We start from the raw sequence: 13,147 nt of genomic DNA, 5'->3' as shown, positions 1-13,147 counted from the left end.
ATCGGGCAGTAGTGCAGCGGATTAAGCGCCCCATGGCGCAAAGCACAAGGACTGGTGTAAGAACCCCGGTTCGAGCCCCTATCCAACAACGACATCAATAACAATAATAGTAACTACAACAATAAAACAACAAGGGCAACGAAAAGGAATAAATAAATATTTAAAATAATAATAATACACGTGAGGGGTCAGGTAGTAGCGCAGCGGGTTAGTGGCACAAAGCATATGGACCAGCGTTAAGGATCCCGGTTAGAGTCCCCGGCTCCCCACCTGCAGGGGAGTTGCTTCAAAAGCAGTGAAGCAGGTCTGCAGGTGTCTATCTTTCTCTCCTCCTCTGTCTTCCCTTCCTCTCTCCATTTCTCTCCATTTCTGTCCTATCCAACAATGACAACATCAATTAACAACAATAATAATAACTACAACAAGGGAAACAAATTCAAATAATAATAATACATGTGGGGCAAGGTTGTGGCACGCCTGGTTGAGTGTACAACACACAGGGACCTGGGTTTGAGGCCCCTATCCCCATCTGCATGGGGAAAGCTTTGGAAGTGGTGAAGCTGGGGTGCAAGTGTTTCTCTGCCTCTCTTCTCCTCTATTTTCCCTTCCCTCTCAATTTCTGCTGTCTCTGTCCAACAAATAAAGACAATAGTAAAGAAAATTTTCAAAAAATAATGTGTCTTCTATTTCTGTAAATTTCAGAGACTTTCGGGGGGATATATCTTCAACTTTCACCTTACAATGCTTATCCCAAGACACAATTTCTATAATCCTTCATAGCTATGTTCATAGCACTACTTGTAAAAGTCTCTCTTCTTCCAACACATCTCCAGGCCCTCCTTTTCAAAAATCTCCCCTTTCATGTTCTAATATCTCCTCCTTGGATTGCCAACACAAAGGAACTGCCCAAAAGTCATTTATGTAAGAGCTTTAGTTTGCACTGATAGCAATTCTAACTTGCACTAAGTTGATGATGGATCTAGATTTCATAGTGAAAATCAAAGACACATGCTAGAGAGAGCACAGCCCTGCCTAGAATTCACGTGTCAGAATTCACAGTTCAATATTCTCTCTAGTCCACGTACAGAGCTACTGCCTCTTGTATAATAATTACATTTGTTCACTAAACAAGGGGGAAAACCATTTCTGTACCTCCTGGAGCACTACTCCAGTACTAAGATTCCTCTCCCCAGCGTGTTCTGGAGTGAACAGCTAAAGGAAGCCCAAGACACTGACAGCAAAAGTGACTTGGACGGTCCTGCACCATCTTCCAGTAAGAGTCCCGGTGCTGCGCGGCGAGGCCCGGGCAGTCTGTCCGTCCCGTGCACAGTCCCTCCGTCCCACTCTCTCCGCGACTGCCAGACTCCTCCCAGGACTTCTCCGGTCTGACAGCCCGGTGGAGATGGCTCTCACCCGCACCAGGCCCTGGCTGCGGGGCCCAGGCCCGGACCAACACTCCTCCCGGCTCCGGGCTCCCAGCTCCCTGGGAGAAAGTTCGCTTTCCATCGCCAACACTTTCTCGCCCCAGCCCGGCGCTCGCCCAGCACCGCTGCCTCCACAGCCCCCGGTGCAGGGTCAGGACTGCCCACCTCTCCCCGCCCGAGTGGCCCAGTCGCCCCATGCCGGCCCGGCACGGCTGGCTGTGTCCCGGAGCTCGAGGCCAGGCAGCCCTGCCCGCCCGCCTCTCGCTTCCTGCTGCTGCGCTGGGCACCCAGAGCTCTGGCGTCCGCGGCCAGGCAGGGCCAGGAGGACAGCGGCGAGACTGCAGGGACCGGCGGGAGGCCCGGACGCAGCCTCCCGCTCCCCGGCCCGCGCCTTCGCGGCCTGCTGCCCTTACCTGATCCAAGTTCTCGTCGCTTCCACTGTCCTCTGTGTCGGAGTCGATCACCACGCGGCCTTTCCGCTTCTTCACCATGGTGGTCCCTCGGTCCCCACGCCGGACGCCGCCCGGACTCGCCTCTCGCCCGCCTGCCACTGGGACCGCCACTGCCGCCGCCACAGCCGCCGCTCGACCCACACAAAGGCGACCACGCATGCGCGCTCCGCTCCGCCCCTAGCCCCGCCCCCAGGCGGCGCACGCCGCGGAGCCGGCCGCCCCGCCCCGCCCAGACGCACGGGCCGCCCCCTACGCCGGGGCTGCTTCCGGATTTGCGGGCGCTGGGCGGTGGCATCTGGTCTTTCCAGACTTGGGATTTTTTTCTGTATGTGTGCGACTTGTACCGCGGCTCGTTGCGCTGCCTGTCTGTCGGGAACTGGCCATAAACTTTGTGGGTCAGCCCTGGGAGCCCTTTCAGTGTCAGACACTGGAATCATCCAGCCAGTGGGCAGTGTGCCCTCAGCCAGCTGCCACAGCGAGGGAAGATTTCCTGGGTCTCCAGGAACCGTATGTGCATCCCTGGGCCAAATGTACAGGTGGTACCCTAGCTTTATTCTTGATATATGAAATTCACAATCTCATATCAGTAACAGTAAACAAAGTCTTTTAAAAAAGAAAAAGATAGTATAAGTAAAGATGGGGTTTGAGAGACTAGCATGTGTAGTTAATTAATAAATGTAGTTTTAGAGGTTACACAGGTTCCTGTGCTGAACATGAGCCCCAGATCAAATCCATGGGATTTACAGTTAACAATATTTATATAATTTTCCCATATTTGGGAGCTACTCTGTGCCCTGATCCAGCTTTCTAGTCCTATTTACAACTCTTGACAACATCTCCCCAGATAATACCTTTATCCCACCTGAATGTTAGCTGTTGGGCTCAGGCAAAAATTAGTAAAATTGTGGGCCTATTGGAATATACCTAAAATAGATCTACTAGCTTTTTCCAAAATGGAGACCCCGAACCTCATCGGCTATATTTTTGCTTTTAAGTTCCTGAGTATTAAACAACTTGTTCTGCTGTATGTCTTAATTTTTTTTTTTTGCCTCCAGGGTTAACACTGGCACCTGCACTACGAATCTACTGCTCCTGGAAGCCATTTTTTCCACTTTGTTGCCCTTGTTATTGTTATTACTGGGTAGAACAGAAAGAAATTGAAAGAGGAGGGGAAGGGGGGGACACACAGAAACCTGCAGACCTGCTTCACTGCTTGTGAATCAACCTTGCCCATGCAGGTGGGGAGCCAGGACCTCTAACCTGGATCCTTATGCTGGTCCTTGCACTTCATGCCATGCCCGCTTAACCCGCTGTGCTACCACCTGACCCCCATCTGAATGCTTTTTCAGCCACCAAGTTGCAGATACTAACCTGACTTCTCAGGGCTGATGACCTCACCAATGTGTTCTGAAACCCCACCTCTCTAGAGCCCCGCCTCACTAGGGAAAGATAGAAATAGGCTGGAAGATCAATCTGCCAATGCCCATGTCCAGTGGAGAAGCAATTATAGAAGCCAGACCTTCCACTTTATGTACCCCATAATGGTTCTGGTCCATGCTCCCAGAAGGATAAAGAATAGGAAAGCTTCCAGTGGAGGGGATGGTATGCAGGACTCTAGTGGTGGGGATTGTGTGGAATTGTACCCCTCTTATCCTATGGTCTTGTTGACCATTATTAAATCAATAAAAACAAATGTAGTTTTAGGTTGTCAGGTGCTGGGGCACCCAGTAGAGCACTCCTGTTACTGTGCGCTGGAACAGGGGTTCGAGCCCCTGGGTGCCACCTGCAGTGGGGAGACATGATCTATGGGTGCTCCCCACAGCTGTCTCTCCTCTATCTCCCTTTCCCTTTATTTCTCTCTTACCCTTTATCAGAAAGAAGAAATGGCCACCAGAAATGATAGAGCTAAGCACAGAATCTCAGCAATAGCCCTGGTGGCAAAAAAACTCCAGAAGGATTTCCTTTTGAGATTTGAAATGTGGAATAAGGATTCTCTTTTTTTTTTTGAGGCCAGTGAAGTAATAAGGTCATATTCTGCTTTGCCATGTGTACAACCCAGATTCGACCCCAGCCCCAGTACTTTGAAGGAAGATGGTGTGCTGTGTATCATTCAGTCTATCTTTGTCCTACCTTAAACAAATAAACACCTCTCCATTTCCCCCCTCTCCCATGTAGGATTCTACCAGTTTTTCACACCTGCAAGTTTCACCACTCTCAGTAGAATCTTTTCTTTTTTTTATTTTTTGCCTCCAGGGTTATTGCTGAGTTTTGGGGCCTGCACTATGAATCCACTGCTCCTGGAAGCCATTTTTTCCCTTTTGTTGCCCTTGTTGTTGTTGTTGTTATTGTTGTTGGACATGACAGAGAAAAATTGAGAGAGGAGAGGAAGACAGGAGGAAAGAAAGACACCTTCAGACCTGCTTCACCGCTTGTGAAGTGACATCCCCTCCTTCCTCTCCCCCTCCCCCCCCCCCCCCGCAGGTGAGGAACCTGGGGCTTGAACCGGGATCCTTATGCTGGTCCTTGCACTTGACGCCAAGTGCACTTAACCCACTGTGCTACTGCATGACCCCCCCCTTTTTTTAGTTTTTTATATTTATTTATTTTCACTTTTGTTGCCCTTGTTTAACATTGTTGTGGTTATTATTGTTGTTATTGATGGATAGAACAGAGAGAAATGGAGAGAGGAGGGGAAGACAGGGGGAGAGAAAGAGAGACACCTGCAGACCTGCTCCACCGCCTGTGAAGCAACTTCCTGCAAGGTGGGGAGCTGGGAGCTCAAACCAGGATCCTTAAGCTGGTCCTTGCACTTCATGCCACATGCACTTAACCCACTGCGCCACCGCCTGATTCCCACAACCCCCCTTTGTAAATTTTCTATCTCAGAAGAAATACCATAGCACACTCAACCCCCGAGCATGATGCTACCATGTGGTAGTTAGGGGTTTTTGGGGACCAGGAGCTCAACCCTAGGTCCTTGCATGATAGGTCTGGGTGGTGGGACACCCACTGCAGTGCACAAGTTTCCAGGTCCTTGCATACTGTAATGTGGCCACTCAACTAAGTATCCTACCTTCTGGCTGCAATTACTTCTTTATTCTGGTAGTGAATCTGGGAATTAAACTTCAATCTTCCCTGAGGACTACTGAAAATACTCAAGCCTGTGATGAGCAAGCCCTCTTGACTCCTTCCCCCTTACTGTTTTAACTTTATGTTCTCCAGCAAGTTTACAATAATGTACACACCTTAAAACAGTAATGAAGGGGGTCGGGCGGTAGCGCAGTGGGTCAAGCGCATGTGGCATAAGAATCTGGGTTGGAGCTCCGGCTCCCCACCTGCAAGGGAGCCGCTTCACAGGAGGTGAAGCAGGTCTGCAGGTGTCTGTCTTTCTCTCCCAGTCTCTGTCTTCCCCTCCTCTCTCCATTGCTCTCTGTCCTATCCAACAATGAACGACATCAACAACAACAATAATAACCACAACAAGGCTACAACAAGGGCAACAAAGGGAGAAAAAAAAAAAAAGGCCTCCAGGAGCAGTGGACTCAAGGTGCAGGCACTGAGCCCCAGCAATAACCCTGGAGGCAAAAAAAAAAAATAGTAATGAAGGACTGAGGAGATAGCATAATGGTCATATAAAAGGACTCTCATGCCTGAAGCTCTGAGGTCCCAGGTTCAGTACCCTGCACCAGCAGTGCTGAGCAGTGCTTTGAGAAAAATAAAATAACCAAAAACTAAACTGCCTAAATTAAATGAATAGGACTAGATAAGTAGCTCACCAGGAAGACTGACTTCATTGCTACTCAGGAGACCCATATTTGAAGCCAAACACCTCAAAGAGAGTTGTCATCCCACCCTTTATCTATATGAATAGGAAAGTTGTCCAGAGTGGGAAAAAATCCAAAAAAGGAGTAAATAAACTGTACCCTAAACTTCATTTCAGTTTTCTTTCCCACTGAGGTTATGGCTGGGGCATAGTGCCCACACAAATCCATAATTCCACTATTTCTGGCCGTCTTTTTTTTCCCCCCAGAGGGTTGAACCTCTGGCTTCTGGTGAGAATGAGGTTTGAACCTGAAGCTCTATCTGCCTCAGAGCTCATGTGCAAAGTCAGCACTCTGCATCTTTTTCTTTTTCTTTGATAGTGAGAGAGTGTGGGTTGGGGTGAGAAGTGTGAACTCTCCTCCTCTTCCTTCTCCTTATTTTCTTCCTTCTCCTTCCTTTAATTTTTCAACATGGTTATCACTGGAATTATGCCCATATGACTCCACCATTCCTAACAGTCTTTTTTTTTTTTAGACTATGACAGAGAGGTTGAGTGCACATGAGCATATAGCAAAGCAGTACACTATCCTATCCTAATGAGCTATTTTGTGATCTCAGTTTTTGTTTGTATATATCTTTGTTTTCAGGTTCAAGGAGACAAGCATTTGTTGAACCAAAGCAGGGATAGGCAAGATATATGTAAGTGAGCTGGGTTAAGCACACATAATACCAAGTGCAAGGACACGGGTTTGATATCCCACTTCACACCTGTCGTGGGTCCGATTCATGAGATGTGAAGCAGGTCTGTGGGTTTCTGGCTTTTTCACCCTCTCTCTTATCTCCCTATCCTCTTTCAGTTTCTCTCTGTCCTATCTATAATTTTTTTTTTTTGCCTCCAGTGTTATCACTGAGGCTTGGTGCCTGCACTGTAAAAACCACTTCTAGAGGCTACTTTTTTCAGTTTTGTTGACCTTGTTGTTTATCTTTGTTGTTATTATTGTTGTTGGATAGGACAGATAGAAATTGAGAGAGGAGGGGAAGACAAGAGAGGGGAGAGAAAAATAGACACCTGCAGATTTGCTTTGCCACTTGTGAGGCGACCTTCCAGTAAGTGGAAAGCTGGGGGGCTCGAACTGGGATCCTTGTTCTGGTCTTTGCACTTTGTGCTATGTGCACTTAACCTGCGCTACTGCCCAGCCCACTCTCTGTCCTAATAAAAAAAATTTTGAAAGAAAAAAACTGGCCATCAAAAGCAGTGGATTTATAGTGCTGGCACATAACTCCATCGATAACCCTAGTGGCAATAAAAGGAAGATAGAAAGAGAGAGACCAAGAGTCAGGCAGTAGCGCAGCGGGTTAAATGCAGGTGCTGCAAAGCACAAGGATCTCGGTTGTTTATAGAGATAGAGAAATGGAAATGGAAATGAGGAACTAAGGAGATAGACACCTGCAGCACTGTTTCACCACTCATGAAGCTTCCTCTAGCAGGTAGGGACAGGGCTTCAACATGGGTCCTTGCACATGGTAATATGTACATTCCCCTCTGGCTTATGTTGGTGCCTCAAATTGAACCTGGGATTTTTGAAGCCTCAGGCATGAGAATCTTATATAACCACTATGCTACCTCCCCTGCCTCCCCCTACTTTTTTTTCTAAGTGGTGTTGGAACCTCGAACTTGAGGGATCCAGACTTTTTCAGATAAAGAGAGAAGGGTATAGGACAGAGAAAAATTGAGAGAGGAGGGAAAGACAGAAAGGGGAGAGAAAAATAGACACCTGCAGATTTGCTTTACCGCTTGTGAGGTGACCTTCTTGCAAGTGGAAAGCTGGGGCACTCAAGCTTCCTTCAGTTCCACTAGACTCCTGTGTAGTGTCCTGGTGACTCAAACCTAATCCAAGCACATATCAGGGCAACCTACTAACTGAGCTATTTCTCCAGCCTTGGATGGTTTTGTATTCAGTGGGTTCCTGTTGTTTGTGCTGATATCATAATGAAGATACGCATTCCCTGGCTGGGTGGTCATGCATGGGGTCAAGCATACATAATACAAAGTGCAAGGACCCCAGCAAGGATCTGGGTTCAAGCTCCCAGCTCCCAACTTGCAGGGAGGACACCTCACAAGCAGCAAAGCAGGTTTTCAGGTATCTTGCTCTCACTTGCCTCCAGGTGTATCACTGGGGCTTGCTTCTGGCGACCACTTTTTCCATTTTATTGGATAGGACAGAGAGAAATTGAGAGAGGAATGGGGTGGTTGAGAGGGAGAGAGAAAGAGAAACACCTGCAGATCTGCTTTACCACTTGCAAAGCTTTCCCCCTGCAGGTGGGAATCAGGGGCTTGAGTTCAGGTCCTTGTGCACTGTAATATGTATGCCTAACCGGGCGCGCTACCACGTGGCCTCTGAGGAGGTTGCTTTTTATTGTTCATTTACTTTGTTTTTATTAATGGGCTTCACTTCTTCTTCTAGCGTTTGCCATGGGCTTCACTGATCTGGGCTGATTTTTTTTCCAGGTAGAAAAAGAGAGAGACAAAGGTACTAGGTTCATTCCCCGGTACCATCATAAACTAGAGATGAACACTATTCTGATATTTTTAAAAGACAGAAAAAAAGGAAGGAAGAAAGTAGAAAAAGAGAAAGAGAAAGTGTGTCCACAATTGTAATTATCAAAAGGAAGTGTATGGTAGTGTGTAAGAAAATTATCACATTGGGGCCGGGTGGTGGCACAACTGGTTGAGAGCACATGTTACAATGTGCAAGGACCAGGGTTCAAGCCCCCAGTCCCCACTTGCAGGGGGAAAGCTTTGTGAGTGGTGAAGCAGGGCTGCAGGTGTCTCTCTGTCTCTCTCCTACCTTCTCGATTTCTGGATGCTTCTATATAATAAATGAAGATAATTTTTTAAAATTACATAAAAAAAAGAAAATTATCACATTATTTGTAGATAATTCATATTCAGAACTAGAAAAGAAGTATTGCCACATTAAAAGTTTGAATTGCCCCACACACCTATGGACATCTAATCTTTGACAAAGGGGCCCAGACTACTAAATGGGGAAAGCAGAGTCTCTTCAACAAATGGTGTTGGAAACAATGAGTTGAAAAATGCAGAAGAATGAAACTGAACCACTGTATTTCACCAAATACAAAAGTAAATTCCAAGTGGATTAAGGACTTGGATGTTAGACCACAAACTATCACATACTTAGAGGAAAATATTGGCAGAACTCTTTTCCGCATACATTTTAAAGACATCTTCAATGAAACAAATCAATTACAAAGAAGACTAAGGCAAGTATAAACCTATAGGACTACATCAAATTGAAAAGCTTCTTCACAACAAAAGAAACCACTACCCAAACCAAGAGACCCCTCACAGAATGGGAGAAGATCTTTATATGCCATACATCAGACAAGAGTTTAATAACCAACATATATAAAGAGCTTGCCAAACTCAACAACAAGACAACAATTAACCCCATCCGACAATGGGGGGAGGACTTGGACAGAATATTCACCACAGAAGAGATCCAAAAGGCCGAGAAACACATGAAAAAATGCCCCAAGTCTCTGATTGTCAGAGAAATACAAATAAAGACAACAATGAGATACCACTTCACTCCTGTGAGAATGTCTTACATCAGAAAAGGTAACAGCAGCAAATGCTGGAGAGGGTGTGGGGTCAAAGGAACCCTCCTGCACTGCTGGAGGGAATGTCAATTGGTCCAACCTCTGTGGAGAACAGTCTGGAGAACTCTCAGAAGGCTAGAAATGGACCTACCCCATGATCCTGCAATTCCTCTCCTGGGGATATATCTTAAGGAACCCAACACATCCATCCAAAAAGATCTGTGTACACATATGTTCTTGGCAGCACAATTTGTAATAGCCAAAACCTGGAAGCAACCCAGGTGTCCAACAACAGATGAGTGGCTGAGCAAGTTGTGGTATATATACACAATGGAATACTACTCAGCTGTAAAAAATGGTGACTTCACCATTTTCAGCCGATCTTGGATGGACCTTGAAAAATTCATGTTAAGTGAAATAAGTCACAAACAGAAGGATGAATATGGGATGATCCCACTCTCAGGCAGAAGGTGAAAAACAAGATCAGAAGAAAAAAACAACAAACAAGTAGAACCTGAAATGGAATTGGCATATTGCACCAAAGTAAAAGACTCTGGGGTGGGTAGGTGGGGAGAATACAGGTCCAAGAAGGATGACAGAGGACCTAGTGGGGGTTGTATTGTTATATGGGAAACTGGGGAATGTTATGCATGTACAAACTATTGTATTTACTGTTGAATGTAAAACATTAATTCTCCAATAAAGAAATAAAAAAAAGTTTGAATTGCATCCTGTTTAGAATGCCAGTTAACTAAGAGATAAGAGTTGGTGTGAGAAAAAGCAGGTTTTAATCAAGTGCTAGCAAACCTGAGAATAGGATAGACTCATGTCCCCAGAAAAAATATAGAATTTATTTATTCATGAGAAAGATGGGAGCAGAGAGAGAAAGAACCAGACATCACTTTGGCACATGTGCTACCAGGGGTTGAACCTGGGACCTTATGGTTGAGAATCCAATGCATTATCCACTGAGCCACCTCACAGACCACCCAAGAATTTTTTTAGTGGTCCTGGGAGTATTGCAGTATATAAAGCAGTAGACTCTTAATCATGTGGTTCTGAGACTATTCCTAGGCAGCACATGCACCAGGACGATGTTCTGGTTTTTCCTCTTTCTCCTCCTATGTCTCTCATCAATAAATGAATGAATAGGGTGGGAGTAGATAACATAATGATTATGCAAAGAGACTCTCAAGTCTGAGGCTCCAAAGTTCCAGGTTCAATCTCTTGCACCACCATAAGCCAGGGCTAAGCAGTGCTATGGTAAAAATAAATAAATAAAATATTAAAAAGAAAAAAATACTGATGTCAGTAATGGTATGGCCAATAAAGTGCACAAGTGACCATGCTTAAGGACTTAAGGACTCAAGGACCTGGGTCCAAGCCCCCTGGTCCTGTTGGGGTTGGGGGTAGGAAGGAGTGCTTCAGGAACAGTGGGGCAGGATTCAGTTCTCTCTCTCTCTCTCTCTCTCTCTCTCTGTCTCTCTCTCTCATATTTCTCTCTGTCTCTATTAAAACAAAATACAGGAAAAATAGTTTCCAGGAGAGGTGGGAGGTCCAGTGGAAGCAAATAATAAATAAAATAATTTTTTTTTTAGCTCCAGGGTTATCACTGGAGCTGGGTACCTGCACTATGAATCCATTGCTCCTGGAAGCCATTATTCACTTTGTTGTTGCTGTTATTGTTGCTGTTGTTGGATAGGACAGAGAGAAATTGAGAGAGGAGAGGAAGACAGAGAGGGTGAGAGAAAGACACTCACAGATCTGCTTCACCACTTGTGAAACGACCCACCTGAAGGTAGGGAGCTGGGGCTCCAACCCACATCCTTGCACCCATCCTATCCTTTTGCTTCCCACTAGGTGCGCTTAGCCCGGTGCACTACCTCCTGGCCCCCAAATAAAACATTTTTTAAAAAGAGAAAGAAAGGACATTAGGGTTTATAAGGATAGTGTAGAGTGCCAGTTTCCAGGTAGCACATCTGATTGAGCACACATTATTATGCAAAAGGACCAGAGTTTGAGCCCCTGCTCCCCACCTGTAGGGGGAAGGCTTCAGTGCTGCAGGTTGGTTTCTGTCTCTGTCTCTGTCTCCCTTCCCTCTCTCCCTAACTCCCACCCACCTCTCAATTTCTCTTCATCTGATCAAATAAAATAGGAAGGGGGCTGGGGAGACAATATAATGGTTACGCAAAAGATTTTCATGCCTGAGGCTCTGAGGTTCCAGGTACAATCCCCAGCACTACCAGAGCTGTGTAGTGCTCTGGTCTTTCTCATTAAAACAAATAAAATAAAAAGTTAAAAATAAATAAATTTTATTAAAAAAATAAATTCTAGGAGCATGGTAGTAGCGCAGCAGGTTAAGTGCACATGGCACGAAGCTCAAGGACCACATAAGGATCCTGGTTCAAGCCCCTGTTCCCCACCTGCAGGAGGGTCATTTCACAAGTGGTGAATTATGTCTGCAGGTGTCTATCCTTCTTTCCCCCCTCTGTCTTCCTCTCCTCTCTCAATTTTTCTCTGTCCTATCCAACAATGACAGCAATAACAATAATAAAACAACAATAACGGGGAGTCAGGCTGTGGCACAGTGGGTTAGGCGCACATGGTGCAAAGCACAAGGACCCGCATAAGGATCTCGTCACCCAATCTGGTCCCCTACACCTACACTGAACTTCTCTGTTCCAGTCTCTTGGAAACAGAGCTGGCAGTCAGCTGAGGTAAAGAACAAACACCTCATCACAGACCCCTGCAAGCATCAACCCGGCTTTGACCTAGCACGTTATGATTGGGCCCTCCTCAATCGCTATCGAACAGGCCATGGCCGGTGCGCCGCTATGTTCCATCGCTGGGGAGCCAGAGATGACCCGAACTGCCCCTGCGGCTACAGACAGACTATGACCCACATAGTCAACGGCTGCTACCTCTCCAGATTCAAAGGAGGTCTCGAAACTTTACATCAGGCTCAACCTGACACTGTTGACTGGCTACGGAAGAAGGGCAAACGCTAGAAGAAGAAGGATCCCAGTTCGAGCCCCCAGCTCCCCACCTGCAGGGAAGTCACAAGCAGTGAAGCAGGTCTGCAAGTGTCTGTCTTTCTCTCCCCCCTCTGTCTTCCCCTCCTCTCTCCATTTCTCTCTGTCCTATCCAACAACAACGGCATCAATAACCACAACAATGTTAGACAACAAGGGCAACAAAAGGGAAAATATGGCCTCCAGGAGCAGTGGATTTGTAGTGCAGGCACCGAGCCCCAACAATACCCTGGAGGCAAAAAAAAAAGAGGAAATTCTAATGTGTCCTCCGCCCCCCCCCCAAAAATGAGAAGAATAGAAAGAAAAAGGGAAAAAAAATGGTCAAGGGAAGCAGTGTATTTGTAGTGCCAGTATGAGCCCAATGATTACCATGGAGGCAAATAAAATAAATAGGGTCAAGGTTGTGTTGTACCTGGTTGAGTGCACAGATTACCATGCATAAAGACTCAGGTTCAAACCCCAGTCCCTATCTGCAGGGGGAAAGCTTCACAAGTGATGAAGCAGGGTTGCAGTTGTCTGTCTGTCTGTCTCTCTTTCTCTCTCTCTCCCTCCTCTTTCAATGTATCTCTGTTCTATAAAATAAAATGTTAAAAAAAGGCACATATGGGAAAATGGTGTCCAGTCACCTGGAGATATGTTTTCTGAGATAGCAAGTAGGCAAAATAATTTTCTGCTTGAGATCCCATATTCAGTCCTTGGCACCACCACTAAGCAGTGTTCTGGTAAAAATAAAATAATTAAATAAAATAAAATGGCTGGTGGTCCAGGAGGTGGCGCAGTGGTAAAGCTTTGGACTTTCAAGCATGAGATCCCAAGTTTGATCCTCAGCAGCACATGTGCCAGAATGATGTTT

At 46.1% G+C, this 13,147-nt stretch overlaps 1 protein-coding gene across 2 annotated transcripts in view; it reads right to left on the bottom strand.

Annotated features, from left to right (window-relative positions):
* The window catches only part of RTF1 (RTF1 homolog, Paf1/RNA polymerase II complex component), a 78,168-nt gene extending 76,130 nt beyond the window's left edge, over window positions 1–2,038 (bottom strand). For both annotated transcript variants that reach the window (XM_060175060.1, XM_007536474.3), the window contains exon 1: window positions 1,838–2,038. In XM_060175060.1, coding sequence (XP_060031043.1) covers window positions 1,838–2,035 — 198 coding nt within the window. In that variant the 5' untranslated portion in view covers window positions 2,036–2,038. The remainder of the gene's footprint in view (window positions 1–1,837) is intronic.
* Between the last annotated feature and the right edge of the window lie 11,109 nt (window positions 2,039–13,147).

This window comes from Erinaceus europaeus, chromosome 16 (assembly GCF_950295315.1).
Source record: "Erinaceus europaeus chromosome 16, mEriEur2.1, whole genome shotgun sequence".
NCBI lineage: Eukaryota > Metazoa > Chordata > Mammalia > Eulipotyphla > Erinaceidae > Erinaceus > Erinaceus europaeus.
The sequence above is the reverse complement of the archived record's forward strand: the minus strand, read 5'-3'. Positions and strand labels throughout refer to the sequence as shown.